General features: G+C 43.8%; 1 protein-coding gene across 4 annotated transcripts in view; it reads left to right on the forward strand.

Moving 5' to 3' along the window:
* Window positions 1-18688, forward strand: part of LOC121582028 (DENN domain-containing protein 1A) — a 168440-nt gene that overhangs the window by 94612 nt on the left and 55140 nt on the right. For 3 of the 4 annotated variants that reach the window (XM_041897530.2, XM_041897533.2, XM_045225007.1), the window contains 4 exons: window positions 128-197; window positions 4733-4813; window positions 12456-12509; window positions 14221-14331. In XM_041897530.2, the coding sequence (XP_041753464.1) occupies window positions 128-197; window positions 4733-4813; window positions 12456-12509; window positions 14221-14331 (316 nt within the window). The remainder of the gene's footprint in view (window positions 1-127; window positions 198-4732; window positions 4814-12455; window positions 12510-14220; window positions 14332-18688) is intronic. The other variant, XM_045225006.1, reaches the window with a different exon arrangement.

Below are 18688 nucleotides of genomic sequence, written 5' to 3' on the forward strand. Positions count from 1 at the left end.
GACAAAGGAAAAGCGATATAAGGATGTTTGAGGAAGGCTTTATAAATTCATTCATAATGCATTAGACACTGCAGTTCATAGAGATTGTTACCCTGAAATTCTCAACTCTGTGTTTCTTTTCTTCCAGCTATCTGCCCTGGTTTGAGGTATTCTACAAGCTGCTCAATATCCTCGCTGACTACACAATCAAAGGCCAGGTCAGTATTCTCAATTAAATCAAAATAATAGTGGTCATTGTAGCTAGGGTGAACCTTGTTATCTAGGTAGGTCACAACTGATGATGTAAAAAGGGATTTATAGAATACAATACATTTGATTGAGGTAGGTAGAGAGGAGATTCAGAAACTCCTGAAGGACAGTGGAAGTTAATTCAAAATCTCACTCACTCACTCACTCACTCACTCACTCACTCACTCACTCACTCACTCACTCACTCACTCACTCACTCACTCTCTATCTGTCTCCCTCTCCCTGCCCCCTGTCTCCCCCCTCCCTCCCTCCCCCTCTCTCCCTCCCTCCCCCTCTCTCTCCCTCTCTCTTTCTGTCTGGGGACAGCTTTTTTCTCACCTTTTCTCTCAAAAGAAAAGAGATGTCAGTGACAGGAGTGACATTCAACTCCTCTCGTTTTCCCTTCAACTCTTTCTGCTGACTGTGTAATACTAAAAATATTAACAAACACATCACTCTCTGCACACGTAGGTGATACTGAAAACCAAACAACTTAAAAGCGCATTGTCCAAAAGAGACTTGAATAAAGCATTATAGGACTAAACTCAAGTTGAGCTTAATCGACAGGCAGTCAGGCATTTGAAGTAATATATTCAGAGCACTTTGGCGAACATCTGTTCAAGCCTCTCAGCTCTACATGCTTGTTGTTTATGGTTCTCAGACAAATCCCTATACCTGGGATATAGCAGACAGCCCTATACCTGGGAGATAGCAGACAAATCCCTATACCTGGGATATAGCAGACAGCCCTATACCTGGGAGATAGCAGACAAATCCCTATACCTGGGATATAGCAGACAAATCCCTATACCTGGGAGATAGCAGGCAGCCCTATACCTGGGATATAGCAGACAGCCCTATAGCTGGGAGATAGCAGACAGCCCTATACCTGGGATATAGCAGACAAATCCCTATACCTGGGAGATAGCAGACAGCCCTATACCTGGGAGATAGCAGACAAATCCCTATACCTGGGAGATAGCAGACAGCCCTATACCTGGGAGATAGCAGACAAAGCCCTATACCTGGGATATAGCAGACAGCCCTATACCTGGGAGATAGCAGACAGCCCTATACCTGGGAGATAGCAGACAGCCCTATAGCTGGGAGATAGCAGACAGCCCTATACCTGGGAGATAGCAGACAGCCCTATACCTGGGAGATAGCAGACAGCCCTATAGCTGGGAGATAGCAGGCAGCCCTATAGCTGGGAGATAGCAGGCAGCCCTATACCTGGGAGATAGCAGACACCACTATACCTGGGAGATAGCAGACAAAGCCCTATACCTGGGAGATAGCAGACAGCCCTATACCTGGGAGATAGCGAACAGAGAGTATACTGGCAGCCATTAACAGGATAAAGATATGTTTTGTTGTCAAAGTACAATGTACTGGGAGTGCTTTGGAGTCTGTAGGCTATTGGTTATTTCCTACACCCCTAAAAAAGAGCCTACCCATTAGCCAATAAAGTCGCATACGCAGGATTTGTAGTACACAGAGTGACTATGACAAACAAGCCGACCATCTGGATGAGCGTTTCAGACAGCGGGGTTACCCAGAGGAATGGCTGCATGACGCAAGGGAACGTTATATAAATATGACCCAGGATGACAGCCTCATGACCAAACCTCCCCGCCCTCCTGACCAACGCGTTCAATTCTTCCTTCAGTACTCCCCACTTGGTAAACGGTTCGATCACATCATTAAAAACACTGGTACATCTTGAGCACTGATCCACAACTAGAAAATACGTTTAAAGAACCCCGGCGGGTGGTCTTCAGACGCACCCCCAACATCAGTCAAATGGTGGTGAGGTCCGATCTTCCACCAGTGCCACGCAGTACCTTTCTAGACAATGTTCCGGACGGTAACTATAGATGTGGCGAATGTACCCAGTGTAACTTCACGAACAAATGTACAATGTTCAATCACCCTATTACGGGAAATGCCATTAAATAAATAAATAAATAATTAGTCATTTAGCAGACGCTCTTATCCAGAGCGACTTACAGGAGCAATTAGGGTTAAGTGCCTTGCTCAAGGGCACCGACAGATTTTTCACCTAATCGGCTCGGGGATTAGAACCAGCGACCTTTCGGTTACTGGCACAACGCTCTTACCCACTAAGCTACCTGCCGCCCTGATTAAGGGCATCATTACATGTTCCACAAGAAATGTGATATACCTGATCAAGTGTATTTGTGGTCTATGCTAGGTAAAACAAAACGAGCTCTGAAAACAAGGATAGCAGAACACAGGAGTAATATCAGGACCCTTGACCAGAGAAACCCTGTGGCTGAGCATTTCATGGAGGCTCGTCACAACATTAGCTCTATGAGATACATTGGCATCGAACATGTTAAGACTCCCAGGAGGGGTGGATATACTGATAATCTATTATTGAGAAGAGAATTGTATTGGATTCACCGTTTGTGTACCATGTCTACAAGAGGTCTGAACCAAGAGTTTGATATCAGACCATTTCTTACATGAATGTCACTTTAATTTGATTTGTCTTGCCTTCCAGGTTACCCACTTGGTCATTTTGTAAATATATATTATTTTCTAGAACCACTACATGTACCCATCTCATTGTTATTAAATTATTAGAGATACACAAATGTTTTTTGCACCCACCATGCGTCATGTCCGCAATGGTCATGTGAGGTGAAATTTGTATATTTTGGGATGTGAGCTCTCAGTTTGTTTGACATGATGAAGATCCGTTTCGGACCGAAATGTTTCAATAAAGCGGTGAATTGGGAGCTTTAACAGTGTGCGGGCCTTCTTGTTCTATACTATTCTTTATTAGCCCAGCACCTACACTACCGTTCAAAAGTTTGGGGTCACTTAGAAATGTCCTTGTTTTCGAAAGAAAAGCTATTTGTTGTCCATTAAAACAACATCAAATTGATCATAAATACAGTGTAGACATTGTTAATGTTGTAAATGGCTATTGTAGCTGGATTTTTAATGGAATATCTACATAGGCGTACAGAGGCCCATTATCAGCAACCATCAGTCCTGTGTTGCAATGGCACGTTGTGTTTGTTAATCCAAGTTTATCATTTTAAAATGCTAATTGACCATTAGAAAACCCTTTTGCAATTATGTTAGCACAGCTGAAAACTGTTGTGCTGATTAAAGAAGCAATATAAAACTGTCCTTCTTGAGACTAGTTGAGTATTTATTTTAATTTTATTTTACCTTTATTTAACTAGGCAAGTCAGTTAAGAACAAATTCTTATTTACAATGACGGCCTACACCGGCCAAACCCGGTCTCGTACAAACTGGCTCTAACCAGAATAGAAAGAGGAGTGGGAGGCACCGGTGCACAACTGAGCAAGAGGACAAATACATTAGAGTGTCTAGTTTCAGAAACAGACGCCTCACAGGTCCTCAACTGGCAGATTCATTAAATAGTACCTGCAAAACACCAGTCTCAACGTCAACAGTGAGGAGGCGACTCCGGGATGCTGACCTTCTAGGCAGAGTTGCAAAGAAAAAGTCCAGTGTCTGTGTTTTTTTGCCCATCTTAATCTTTTATTTTTATTGGCCAGTCTGGCCATTTCTTTCTTTGCAACTCTGCCTAGAAGGTCAGCATCCTGGATTCACCTCTTCACCGTTGACGTTGAGACTGGTGTTTTGCGGGTACTAATTAATGAAGCTGCCAGTTGAGGACCTGTGAGGCGTCTGTTTCTCAAACTAGACACTCTAATGTATTTGTCCTCTTGCTCAGTTGTGCACCGGGGCCTCCCACTCCTCTTTCTATTCTGGTTAGAGCCAGTTTGCGCTGTTCTGTGAAGGGAGTAGTACACAGCGTACGAGATCTTCAGTTTCTTGGCAATTTCTTGCATGGAATAGCCTTCATTTCTCAGATCAAGAATAGAAGGACGAGTTTCAGAAGAAAGTTATTTGTTTCTGTCCATTTTGAGCCTGTAATCGAACCCACAATTGCTGATGCTCCAGATACTCAACTAGTCTCAAGAAGGCCAGTTTTATTGCTTCTTTAATCAGCACAACAGTTTTCAGCTGTGCTAACATAATTGCAAAAGGGTTTTCTAATGATCAATTAGCCTTTTAAAATTATCAACTTGGATTAGCAAACACAACGTGCCATTGGAACACAGGACTGATGGTTGCTGATAATGGGCCTCTGTACGCCTATGTAGATATTCCATAAAAAACCAGCCGTTTCCAGCTACAATAGCCATTTACAACTAACAATGTCTACACTGTATTTCTGATCAATTTGATGTTATTTTAATGGACAAAAAACAAGGACATTTCTAAGTGACCCCAAACTTTTGAACGGTAGTGTATGTTTTTAAGGATGTGCGTATGACCACAAACTTTTCTTTCCTCAGAGATGCCATAATTTAAGGAGGGGATATTGTTAGCTATTTTGCTCGCATAAACATTTTGTTCCAGTTGCTATTGATACTAGGGTTCTTGTGGGGCATTGTGTGAGATTGTACGTGTCTGTTTGTGTGTGTGTTTCAGGAGAGTCAGTGGCGAGAGCTCCTGGAGTCACTCCACACACTCCCCATCCCTGATCCTGGAGTGCCAGTCCATCTTAGCGTGGTAAGACTTTGACCACCTCCCCGTAGACTTCATGGCTGGCCACCTTATCAGAGGAGCAACACATTCAAATCTTCAATCACTAGTTGCCCATTATGCTTAAAATTCATGGCACATTAGCAAGGTTGCAGATAGCAGAATTAGCAAACATCATCACACTTCAGGGCCCTTCACTTGATACAAGCAAGGCGCCAAGAGCCGTAGGGTCAGGCGCGGCAGTGGATGAAAGTTCAAGTTATTTGAACTTTGAGTGCTGTGGCAATGTCCCAAAAGCACTGCCGAAAAACAATGACTCTTGATGCAATACCATTCTTGCACCTGTCAGTTGAAACCCCCTTTAGATATCTACATTTATCACACAGTACATACGTCTATAGTATGTTTTTGTTGTTGTTACAGAATACATAAATGTAAATGTATCCCATCTCATGGCCATAGCACTTGGGTCAGCGAGGTACAGCCTTATCCTCTATAGTGAGTGCTTTGACATACGCTTCGGTTCTTATCATTCATAGAGGATGCTTTGGTTCTTGCTGACTGTTTTTGGGTCAGTTGTGGGTTCAATGGGGGGAGCATCAAGGCTGCCACCCCTGCGGAGTTGGGGAGAGGGGCACCATTTCCTCGAACCTCAAAGGCTTATCCCTCAGCTGTGCTGCATGATGGGTTACAACACAGGCCGTTCTGTTTGAAGGATTTTTAGGAATGCCTCAGAGCTCCGTGTTAGGACGCCTACTCAAAGCGTTTCACGGGCAATGGAGTGAGTCAGAGTTACACCCAAAAACACAGGCAGCCTCCGAGGAGACGGTTCTGTCAGAGTGAGCTTGGCGTCGGACGCAGGAATATAGAGGAAGTAGTGAGTGCATCACTTTGTTCGCTAGTCTTCCCCCACCCCCAGTAAATGAGCTGGGTTTATTATCATACCGTCAGTCTTCAGACACTGTTTCCATGAGATATCTGTGAGACACACCTCACTATCCTTACCCTGCAAAGCGACAATACATGACTAAGATCAAATCCTACTACACCGACTCTGACACTTGTCAAATGTGGCAGGGTTTGCAAACTATCACGGATTACAAAGGTAAACCCAACTGCGAGCTGCTCAGTGACACGAGCCTACCAGACGAGCTAAATGCCTTCTATGCTCGCTTCGAGGCAAGCAACACTGAACCATGCGTGAGAACACCAGCTGTTCCGGACGACTGTGTGATCACGCTCTTCGTAGCCGATGACTATCGCGACGACTATCGCCCCTTAGCACTCACATCTGTAGCCATGAAATTCTTTGAAAGGCTCACATCGACACCCTGGACCCACTCCAATTCGCATACCGCTCCAACAGATCTACAGATGACGCAATCTCAATTGTACTCCACACTGCCCTTTCCCACCTAGACAAAAGGTGACTACAGCTCACTAAGCTAAGGACCCTGGGACTGAACACCTCCCTCTGCAACTGGATCCTGGACTTCCTGACGGGACGCCCTCACATCCACCACGCTTACCCTGAAACCGGGGTCCTCAGGGGTGCGTGCTTAGTCCCCTCCTGTCCTCCCTGTTCACCCACAATTGTGTGGCCGCACACTACTCCAACACCGTCATTAAGTTTGCCTACGACACGATGGTGGTAGGCCTGATCACTGACGACGATGAGACAGCCTATAGGGAGGAGGTCAGAGACCTGGCAGTGTGGTGCCAGGATAACAACCTGTCCCTCAACGTCAGCAAGACAAAGAGCTGATCCTGGACTACAGTAAACGGAGGGCAGAGCACGCCCCCATTCACATTAACAGAGCTGAAGTGGAGTGGGTCGAGAGCTTCAAGAAACCTTGGTGTCCACATCACTAAGGATCTATTGTGGTCCAAACATACCAACACAGTCGTGAAGACGGCATGAGAACACCTCTTCCCCCTCAGGAGGCTGAAAAGATTTGGCATGGGCCCTCGGATCCTCAAAAAGTTATACATCTGCACCATTGAGAGCATCTTGACTGGCTGCATCACCACTTGGTATGGGAACTGTTGGCATCCGACCCAAAGGTGCTACAGAGGGTATTGCGTGCGGCCCAGTACATCACTGGGGCCGAGCTCACTGCCATCCAGGACCTCTATACCAGGCAGTGTCAGAGGAAGGCCTTAAAAATTGTCAAAGACTCCAGCCACTCAAGTCATAGACTGTTCTCTCTGCTACCACACGGCAAGCAGTACCGATGTACCAGGTCTGGAACCAACAGGACCCTGAACAGCTTCTAACCCCAAGCCATAAGACTGCTAAATAGTTAGTTATATAGTTAACCAAATAGTTACCCGTTCTAACTGCATTGACCCTTTTTGCACTCACTTTTTCGAGTCATGCTATAACTGCTGCTACTGTTTACTATCTGTCACTTTATTCCTAGTCATATGTACATACATTACATGACATTGCTGCGGGGACTTGCTTCCACAAGAGCATTAGTGAGGTCTGGTACGCAGTAGGCGTTCCAATTCATCCCAAAGGTGTTGGATGGAGTTGAGGTCAGCGCTCTGTGCAGGCCAGTCAGGTTCTTCCAAACCGATCTCTACAAACCATTTCTATATGGACCTTGCGTTGTGCACGGGGGCATTGTCATGCTGAAACAGGAAAGGGCCTTCCCCAAACTGTTGCCACAAAGTTGGAAGCACAGAATCGTCTAGAATGTCATTGTATGCTGTAGCGTTAAGATTTCCCTTCACTGGAACTAAGGGGCTTAGCCCGAACCATGAAAAACACTCCCAGACCATTATTTTTCCTCCACCAAACTTTACAATTGGCACTATGCATTCGGGCAGGTAGCGTTCTCCTGGCGTCCGCCAAACCCAGATTCGTCCGTCGGACTGCCAGATGGTGAAGCGTGATTCATCACTCCAGAGAACACGTTTCCACAGTCCTATGGCGGCGAGCTTTACACCACTCCAGCCGACGCTTGGCATTGCACATGGTGATCTTAGGCTTGTGTGCGGCTGCTTGGCCATGGAAACCCATTTCATGAAGCTCTCATTGAACAGTTCTTGTGCTGACTTTGCTTCCAGAGGCAGTTTGGAACTCAGTAGTGAGTGTTGCAACCAAAGACAGACGATTTTTACGCGTCACGCACTTCAGCACTCGGCGGTCCCGTTCTGTGAGCTTGTGTGGCCTACCACTTCGCGGCTGAGCCGTTGTTGCTCCTAGACGTTTCCACATCACAATAACAGCACTTACATTTGACCGGGGCAGTTCTAGCAGGGCAGACATTTTACGAACTGACTTGTTGGAAAGGTGGCATCCACATTGAAAGTCACTGAGCTCTTCAGTAAGGCCATTTTGCTGCCAATGTTTGTTTATGGAGATTGCATGGCTGTGTGCTTGATTTTATGCACCTGTCAGCAACGTGTTTCTTTTTTTCTTTTTTTTTGGGGGGGGTAGATCAGCTTTAATATTGCAGATAGATTGTAACTTCCATCAATGTAATTGTCTGCATCACTTCCAATCCCCCATGTTGTTTTTTCTCGCAAATATATATATACACATACATACATACAAACATACATACACATACATACATACATACACATACATATACAGTTGAAGTCGGAAGTTTACATACACCTTAGCCAAATACATTTAAACTCAGTTTTTCACAATTCCTAACATTTAATCCTAGTAACAATTCCCTTTCTTAGGTCAGTTAGGATCACCACTTTATTTTAAGAATGTGAAATGTCAGAATAATAGTAGAGAGAATTATTTATTTCAGCTTTTATTTCTTTCACCACATTCCCAGTGGGTCAGAAGTTTACATACACTCAATTAGTATTTGGTAGCATTGCCTTTAAATTGTTTTACTTGGGTCAAACGTTTCGGGTAGCCTTCCACAAGCTTCCCACAATAAGTTGGGTGAATTTTGGCCCATTCGTCCAGACAGAGCGGGTGTAACTGAGTCAGGTTTGTAGGCCTCCTTGCTCGCACACGCTTTTTCAGTTCTGCCCACACATTTTCTATAGGATTGAGGTCAGGGCTTTGTGATGGCCACTCCAATACCTTGACTTTGTTGTCCTTAAGCCATTTTTCCACAACTTTGGAAGTATGCTTGGGGTCATTGTCCATTTTGGAAGACCCATTTGCGACCAAGCTTTAACTTCCTGACTGATGTCTTGAGATGTTGCTTCAATATATCCACATAATTTTCCTTCCTCATGATGCTATTTTGTGAAGTGCACCAGTCCCTCCTGCAGCAAAGCACCCCCACAGCACGGGCCCCGTGTAGCTCAGTTGGTAGAGCATGGCGCTTGCAACACCAGGGTTGTGGGTTTGATTCCCACGGGGGGCCAGTATGAAAAATATGAAATATATGAAAAAATAAAAATTATGCACTCGCTAACTGTAAGTCGCTCTGGATAAGAGCGTCTGCTAAATGACTAAAATGTTAAATGTAAATGATGCTGCCACCCCCGTGCTTCACGGTTGGGATGGTGTTCTTCGGCTTGCAAGTACCCCCTTTTTCCTCCAAACATAACGATGGTCATTATGGGCAAACAGTTATATTTCTGTTTCATCAGACCAGAGGACATTTCTCCAAAAAGTACGATCTTTGTCCCCATGTGCAGTTGCAAACCGTAGTCTGGCTTTTTTATGGCGGTTTTGGAGCAGTGGCTTCTTCCTTGTTGAGCGGCCTTTCAGGTTATGTCGATATAGGATTCGTTTTACTGTGGATATAGATACTTTTGTACCCGTTTCCTCCAGCATCTTCACAAGGTCCTTTGCTGTTGTTCTGGGATAGATTTTCGCACCAAAGTATGTGCATCTCTAGGAGACAGAACGCGTCTCCTTCTTGAGCGGTATGATGGCTGCGTGTTCCCATGGTGTTTATACTTGCGTACTATTGTTTGTACAGATGAATGTGGTACCTTCAGGCATTTGGAAATTGCTCCCAAGGATGAACCAGACTTGTAGAGGTCTACAATTTTTTTCTAAGGTCTTGGCTGATTTCATTTGATTTTCCCATAATGTCAAGCAAAAAGGCACTGAGTTTGAAGGTAGGCCTTGAAATACATCCACAGGTACACCTCCAATTGACTAAAATTTTCCAAGCTGTTTAAAGGCGCAGTCAACTTAGTGTATGTCAACTTCTGACCCACTGGAATTGTGATACAGTGAATTATAAGTGAAATAATCTGTCTGTAAACAATTGTTGGAAAAATTACTTGTGTCATGCACAAAGTAGATGTCCTAACCGACTTGCCAAAACTATAGTTTGTTAACAAGAAATATGTGGAGTGGTTGAAAAACGAGTTTTAATGACTCCAACCTAAGTGTATGTAAACTTCCGACTTCAACTGTACATACCCTCAACCTCTCCGATCATTTTCATGATGTCCATCCGGTTTACTTCTATATGCCATATCTTTCTAACTGTGCTGTTTCACAAAAGCTCTCAACCAATAACCTATATACTTATTATGGACACAGTATGCTTACATTATTAGTTATATTGTTGTTGTTAGTTGTTATTAGTCCCATCCTTCAACTCCATTCAACACCGACGTGTGTTGCTGAAATAGCCGAATCCACTAATTTGAAGGGGTGTCCACATACTTTCGTGTATATAGTGTATCTACCTCAATTATCTCGGACCCCTGCACATCGACTCAGTACTGGTACCCTGTGTATATAGCCAAGTTATCATTACTCATTGTGTATTTATTATTACTCGTACAGTCGTGGTCAAAGGTTTTGAGAATGACACAAGTATTGGTCTTCACAAAGTTTGCTGCTTCAGTGTTATGAGATATTTCTGTCAGATGTTACTATGGTATACTGAAGTATAATTACAAGCATTCCATAAGTGTCAAAGGCTTTTATTGACAATTACATTAAGTTTATGCAAAGAGTCAATATTTGCAGTGTTGACCCTTCTTTTTCAAGACCTCTGCAATACGCCCTGGCATGCTGTCAATTAACTTCTGGGCCACATCCTGACTGATGGCAGCCCATTCTTGCATAATTAATGCTTGGAGTTTGTCAGAATTTGTGGGTTTTTGTTTGTCCACCCGCCTCTTGAGGATTGACCACAAGTTCTCAATGGGATTAAGGTCTGGGGAGTTTCCTGGCCATGGACCCAAAATGTCGATGTTTTGTTCCCCGAGCCACTTAGTTATCACTTTTGCCTTATGGCAAGGTGCTCCATCATGCTGGAAAAGGCATTGTTCGTCACCAAACTGTTCTTGGATGATTGGGAGAAGTTGCTCTCGGAGGATGTGTTGTACCATTCTTCATTCATGGCTGTGTTCTTAGGCAAAATTGTGAGTGAGCCCACTCCCTTGGCTGAGAAGCAACCCCACACGTGAATGGTCTCAGGACGCTTTACTGTTGGCATGACACAGGACTGATGGTAGCGCTCACCTTGTCTTCTCCGGACAAGGTGTTTTCCGGATGCCCCAAACAATCGGAAAGGTGATTCATCAGAGAATATGACTTTACCCCAGTCCTCAGCAGTCCAATCCCTGTATCTTTTGCAGAATATCAGTCTGTCCCTGATGTTTTTCCTGGAGAGAAGTGGTTTCTTTGCTGCCCTTCTTGACACCAGGCCATCCTTCAAAAGTCTTCGCCTCACTGTGCGTGCAGATGCACTCACACCTGCCTGCTGCCATTCCTGAGCAAGCTCTGCACTGGTGGTGCCCCGATCCCGCATCTGAATGAAGTTTAGGAGACGGTCCTGGCGCTTGCTGGACTTTCGTGGGCGCCCTGACGCCTTCTTCACAGTAATTGAACCTCTCTCCTTGAAGTTCTTGATGATCCGATAAATGGTTGACTTAGGTGCAATCTTACTAGCAGCAATATCCTTGCCTGTGAAGCCCTTTTTGTGCAAAGTAATGATGACGGCACATGTTTCCTTGCAGGTAACCATGGTTAACAGAGGAAGAACAATGATTTCAAGCACCACCCACCTTTTAAAGCTTCCAGTCTGTTATTCTAACTCAATCAGCATGACAGAGTGATCTCCAGCCTTGTCCTCGTCAACACTCTCACCTGTGTTAATGAGAGAATCACTGACATGATGGCAGCTGGTCCTTTTGTGGCAGGGCTGAAATGCAGTGGAAATGTTTTTGGGGGATTAAATTCATTTACATGGCAAAGAGGGACTTTGCAATTAATTGCAATTCATCTGATCACTCTTCATGACATTCTGGAGTGTATGCAAATTGCCATCATCAAAACTGAGGCAGCAGACTTTGTGAAAATTAGTATTTGGTCATTCTCTAAACTTTTGACCACAACTGTATTATTATGTGTTTTACTTTTCTTTTCTTTCTTTATTTTATTTTTCTCTGCATTTCACTGTTAGCCCACACATGTTGTTTACGAAGCATGTGACGAATAAAATAGTATTTCATTTCATCTTTCCCCTGGGCTATTACCGTTGTTGAGAACAGGGTGGTGTTCATAAGACATCAAACGTAAGAAAACAGATTGAAACAGGAAGTTGAAAAAGGCTGTTTTTCCAATGTATGGAATGTCTTTACACTATTGAGCGTTAAACTCTTAATCCTATTAGCGTTAGTCTTTTCTCATGAACTGCGACGGCTTAAAATGCCTTAATCTCTCAAATTTGACATCTGACCCCCCATGTTTCTTTGTCCCCGTTAGCATTCCTACTTTACTGTGCCTGACATAAGGGAACTACCCAGCATACCTGAAAACGTGAGTATCTTTGGCCTTCACCCTTCATTTTGAATTTGCTGTTCTTTATTGTTCACTGTTTAGGAAGACATTCACAGGACACCACTAACAATATCTATTTAGGATCATTGACGATATGCCAAAATACGTCACTCAATCGCAACTGATTTGATATGAAAGAACACACTCTACCCACGTCCCCAAAGCACTCTGTCCATATAGGCCTGTGGGTTAGGGTTAGGGATACTTTAGGCCTGTGGGTTAGGCTTAGGTTTACTGTAGGCCTTTGGGTAGCATGAATAAACCGCTAGTCCCACAAACGTTAGACATTCATTCAACCGCTTCAGCTCACGGGGGGAGATATTGAAGGAGTCGGAAGAATCAATATCTTGTTTGATTTCCCCGTTTTTCCAATTCCCGCCGGTAGCCTCACGTAGTTAGTTAGCTGTTGGGGCGAATCAGACAGCCCTCGCTAGGCCCCTAAGGCTGTGAGCCCTCCCCAGATCCCCCTCTCTGGGGGGCCTTTAGACAGACAGACAGAACGCAGAAAAGGGAGAGCTTCCATGTTAGTTTGCCTCTCTCCTTTTGACATCCACGGCGTGATGGAGACATGACGGAGGTTTGAAGGAAGCCAGAAGTGCAGTGCCTTTGAACCCCAGTCATCAGGGGGAGGTGTCGGAGGAGGAGTCTGTAGTCTTCAGAAGTAATGCTTCTGGAGGTTTGGAGAATGACAGACAGACAGACAGACAGATAGGCTCACACATGCACACAAACACCCCTTCTACTACAGCTTATTTCACCTAAACTGCTAAACCGCTTGTGGAATGCCTATTTCAAACATATTTTTTCAAGCATCACCAAATATATAAAGAGCATATACACTGAGTGTACAAAACATTAGGAACACCTGCTCTTTCCATGACATAGACTGACCAGGTGAGTCCAGGTGAAAGCTATGATCCCTTATTGATGTCACTTGTTAAATCCACTTCAATCAGTGTGAACGAAGGGGAGGAGACAGGTTAAAGAAGGATTTTTGTATGTGTGCCATTCAGAGGTTGAATGCGCAAGACAAAATATTTAAGTGCCTTTGAATGGGGAATGGTGCCAGGCGCACCAGTTTGAGTGTGTCAAGAACTGCACAGCTGAATGGATTGTTCACGCTCAACAGTTCCTTGTAAGTATCAAGAATGGTCCACCACCCAAAGGACATCCAGCCAACTTGACACAACTGTGGGAAGCATTGGAGTCAACATGGGCCAGCATCCCTGTGGAATGCTTTCGACACCTTGTAGAGTCCATGCCCTGACGAATTGAGACTGTTCTGAGGGCGAAAGGGGTTGCAACTCAATATTAGGAAGCTGTTCCTAATGTTTTGTACACTCAGTGTATATTCAGATTCAGAAAACGTTAATGTCATCAATTAGTCCGTTTATTTTGCACCAATAGGAGTATACATACAGACGAAATCACGTGTTCTGTCTAAAGTATTGTATTTAATTGTATTACACGCTGACGATCACAGAGAGAAGTTTGATTTGTAACAGTAATGTTTCTTCCTGTTACACTCTTCACCTGTTATACCTATTCTATACCTTTGTAAAAGCTATGTAATTCATGTTGATACCTTGTACTATTCATGCACAGTCATTGGTCCACCCTTGCTATCACGACTAACCTCTACCCGGTTTAATTTTTTATATTTTATTTTTTGCCTTTGTTTTTCTTGCAGAGAAACCTAACAGAGTATTTTGTAGCCGTAGATGTCAATAACATGCTCCATCTGTATGCTAGTATGCTTTATGAGCGTCGAGTCCTCATCTGCTGTAGCAAACTAAGCACCGTAAGTACTGTAGATCCTTCACTCCCTCCTCTTCTTCCTCCTTTCTCACTCTCTCCATGCATATCCACTAATTAATGAAAGTGTCTATTTTACAGGCTTGGTACTGTTGCAACACCACACAATAAGGCACATCATGAAATGGTTGCTCACCCAGATATAAATATTTATTTATTTTTATCCAGAATAAATATTTTAAGATGTTGTGGTTGAGAATCTGGGTGTTTCCCCCCCCTGTAACCACATAATCTTTTTAAACCCTTTACATTTTCTGTTACATTTTTCATTGTGCTCTCCACCGGTAAAAGCCATGACCCTCTTCACACCTTTATGTATAGAGAGGACGGTCTGAAGAGTTTGTGACCTGCTAAAAACATCTCCTTACACATACAGTGCCTTCAAAAAGTATTTACACCTTGACTGGATTAAATTGAGATTTTTTGTCACTGGCCTACACACAATACCCATAATGTGAAAGTGGAAATATGTTTTTAGACATTTTTACAAATTAATTTTAAATGAAAAGCTGAAATGTCTTGAGTCAATAAGTATTCAACCCCTTTGTAATGGCAAGCCTTAATAAGTTCAGGAGTAACCATTTGCTTAACAAGTTACACAATAAGTTGCATGGACTCACTCTGTGTACAATTATAGTGTTTAACATGACTTTTGAATGACTACCTCATCTCTGTACCCCACACATACAATTATCTGTAAGGTCCCTAAGTCGAGCAGTGAATTTCAAACACAGATTCAACCTCAAAGACAAGGGAGGGTTTCCAATGCCTCGCAAAGAAGGGCACCTATTGGTAGATGGGTAAAAAAAAAACATTGGATATCCATTTGAGCATGGTGAAGTTATTAATTACACTTTGGATGGTGTATCAATACACCCAGTCACTACAAAGATACATGCATCCTTCCTAACTCAGTTGCCCGAGAGGAAGGAAACCGCTCAAGGATTTCAATGGTGGCCATGAGGCCAATGGTGACTTTAAAACAGTTACAGAGTTTAATGGCTGTGACATTAAACTCTGTGACATTAAACTCCACAATACTATGGCTCACACAGTGCACTCCACACTGCCCTTTCCCACCTGGACAAGAGGAACACCTACGTGAGAATGCTATTCATTGACTACAGCTCAGCATTCAACACCATAGTGCCCTCTAAGCTCATCACTAAGCTAAGGATCCTGGGACTAAACACCTCCCTCTGCAACTGGATCCTGGACTTCCTGACGGGCCGCCCCCAGGTGGTAAGGGTAGGTAACAACACATCTGCCACACTGATCCTCAACACGGGGGCCCCTCAGGGGTGCGTGCTCAGTCCCCTCCTGTACTCTCTGTTCACCCATGACTGCATGGCCAGGCACGACTCCAACAACATCATTAAGTTTGCCGACGACACAACAGTGGTAGGCCTGATCACCGACAACGATGAGACAGCCTATAGGGAGGAGGTCAGAGATCTGGCCGTGTGGTGCCAGGACAACAACCTCTCCCTCAACGTGACCAAGACAAAGGAGATGATTGTGGACTACAGGAAAAAAAAGAGGACTGAGCACGCCCCCATTCTCATCGACGGGGCTGTAGTGGAACAGGTTGAGAGCTTCAAGTTCCTTGGTGTCCACATCACCAACGAACTATCATGGTCCAAACACACCAAGACAGTCGTGAAGAGGGCACGACAAAGCCTATTCCCCCTCAGGAGACTAAAAAGATTTGGCATGGGTCCTCAGATCCTCAAAAAATTCTACAGCTGCACCATCGAGAGCATCCTGACTGGTTGCATCACCGCCTGGTATGGCAACTGCTTGGCCTCCGACCGCAAGGCACTACAGAGGGTAGTGCGTACGGCCCAGTACATCACTGGGGCAAAGCTTCCCTGCCATCCAGGACCTCTATACCAGGCGGTGTCAGAGGAAGGCCCTCAAAATTGTCAAAGACTCCAGCCACCCTAGTCATAGACCGTTCTCTCTGCTACCGCACGGCAAGCGGTACCGGAGTGCCAAGTCTAGGTCCAAAAGACTTCTCAACAGCTTCTACCCCCAAGCCATAAGACTCCTGAACAGCTAATCATGGCTACCCGGACTATTTGCACTGCCCCCCCACCCCATCCTTTTACGCTGCTGCTACTCTGTTAAGTATTTATGCATAGTCACTTTAACTCTACCCACATGTACATATTACCTCAACTACCTCAACTAGCCGGTGCCCCCGCACATTGACTCTGCAACGGTACCCCCCTGTATATATAGCCTCCCTACTGTCACTTTATTTTACTTCTGCACTTTTTTTTCTCAACACTTTTTTTGTTGTTTTATTTTTACTTTTTTTGTTTAAAATAAATGCACTGTTGGTTAAGGGCTGTAAGTAATCATTTCACTGTAATGTCTGCACCTGTTGTATTCGGCGCATGTGACCAATAAAATTTGATTTGATTTGATTTGATACTAACCTAATTGGCAGTGTGAAAAGAGGGAAGCCTGTACTGAATAAAAATAATCCAAAACATGCATCCTGTTTGCAACAAGGCACTAAAGTAATACTACAAAAAATTTGGCAAAGCAATTCACTTTTGTCCTGAATACAAAGTGTCATGTTTGGGGCAAATCCAATACAACACATTACTGAGTATCACTCTCCATATTTTCAAGCATAGCGGTTGCTGCATCATATTATGGGTATGCTTGTAATCGTTAAGGACTGGGGAGTTTTTCAGAATGAAAATAAATGGAATTGAGCTAAGCACAGGCAAAATCTTAAAGAAAAACCTGGTTCAGTCTGCTTTCCACCAGACACTGGGAGATTAATTCACCTTTATGCAGGACAATAACCTAAATCACAAGGGCAAATCTACACTGGAGTTTCTTACCAAGAAGACAGTGAATGTTCCAGAGAGGCCGAGTTACAGTTTTGACTAAAACCTGCTTGAAAAGCTATGGCAAGACCTGAAAATGGTTGTCTAGCAATGATCAATAACCAATTTTGACAGAGCTTGAATAATTTCTAAACGAATAATGGGCAAATGTGGCACAATCCAGTTGTGGAAAGCTCTTAGAGACTTACCCAGAAAGACTCACAGCTGTATTCACTGCTGAAGGTGATTCTAACATGTATTGACTCAGGGGGTTGAATACTTATCTAATGAAGATAAAAAATATATTTTTTCATTTTCGTTTTTTACAAATGTTAGAATTTTTCTTCCACTTTGAGTATTTTGTGTAGATCGTTGACAAAAAAAGACAATTCAATCCATTTTACTCCCACTTTGTAACACAACAAAATGTGAAAAAAGCCAAGGGGTGTGATTTTTTTTTGAATGAGCCTTCTTTTCTTGTACTGTACCATACAAAGCATAGTCTTCCATTAAGCTTTTAGTAGCAGTCCTAACACTGAGCCCTGAGGCATTCCTAAGTCTTCCATTATGTGATATGGCCGCTACACAATTAAGCCCCTCCTGCCCTCTCGGCCCCTTAAAGTTACTAATGTGTGAATGGATTTTTGATTACCGAAGCCCAGTTTAAGTGCTGTTTTTAACACATACTGTAGTTTGGAAGTTGTTCACAAGCCCAATGGGAAAATACTCTTGTCAGGTTGGATGCTTGTTTAGAAGCTACACCTGAACATGCAAGAATGGTGAGGTATAAAAATTACTTTACATTCCGTCAAAACATGGCCAGGTTCTTTGAAGAATATGGGGAGACCTCTATTCCTTTAACATGGTTATTGAGGAATAGAAATGAGGGACACATCTTCCCATATTCCCTAAATAGTGCACTATTGTTGACCAGAGCCGTGGGAGTAAAGCAGAAGGTTCCTCATATTTTTTGGGACCAAAACAGAGAAACCACACATCCTCCTCCTCCCCTATAATAAGGGGATATGATTCATCCAAGGAATCCCAGTCTTCCTGTTTGACGTGAAAAATACTTTACCTGACATGGCTGTGGACGCGTGTTCCCCAGGGGGTCTTTCTCCCCACATCCCATTCTCTTTGACGAGTCCCTTAGGGGGGAGGGAGAGAGAAAGGAGCACGTTTTAGGATCAATCATCTGCTCTTAATATAGAAACCCACACACTTAAATAGCGTCTCAGACAAACACTGTTATTCTGGGGAAGTTCTGTTGTTGGTTGGGCAGTGCAACATCGCTACTATTGACACATCTGCCGGCGTTCAACAGCGCCATCTGAATTTGATCAACTGCTGCGTTCTTTCGCCTGGCACTACATTCCTCCTACCTTAACACACAAAAGGAGCGGGATTTGTCACGTGAGATATTAAGCGTCAGTGATGGGAACTGTTGCTGGTCTAATTTCCGGTGGTGTAATTTGTATTATTTATGGGGTGGCTTTG

The sequence above is a fragment of the Coregonus clupeaformis genome, chromosome 15 (assembly GCF_020615455.1).
Source record: "Coregonus clupeaformis isolate EN_2021a chromosome 15, ASM2061545v1, whole genome shotgun sequence".
In the NCBI taxonomy this organism is placed as follows: Eukaryota; Metazoa; Chordata; class Actinopteri; order Salmoniformes; family Salmonidae; genus Coregonus; species Coregonus clupeaformis.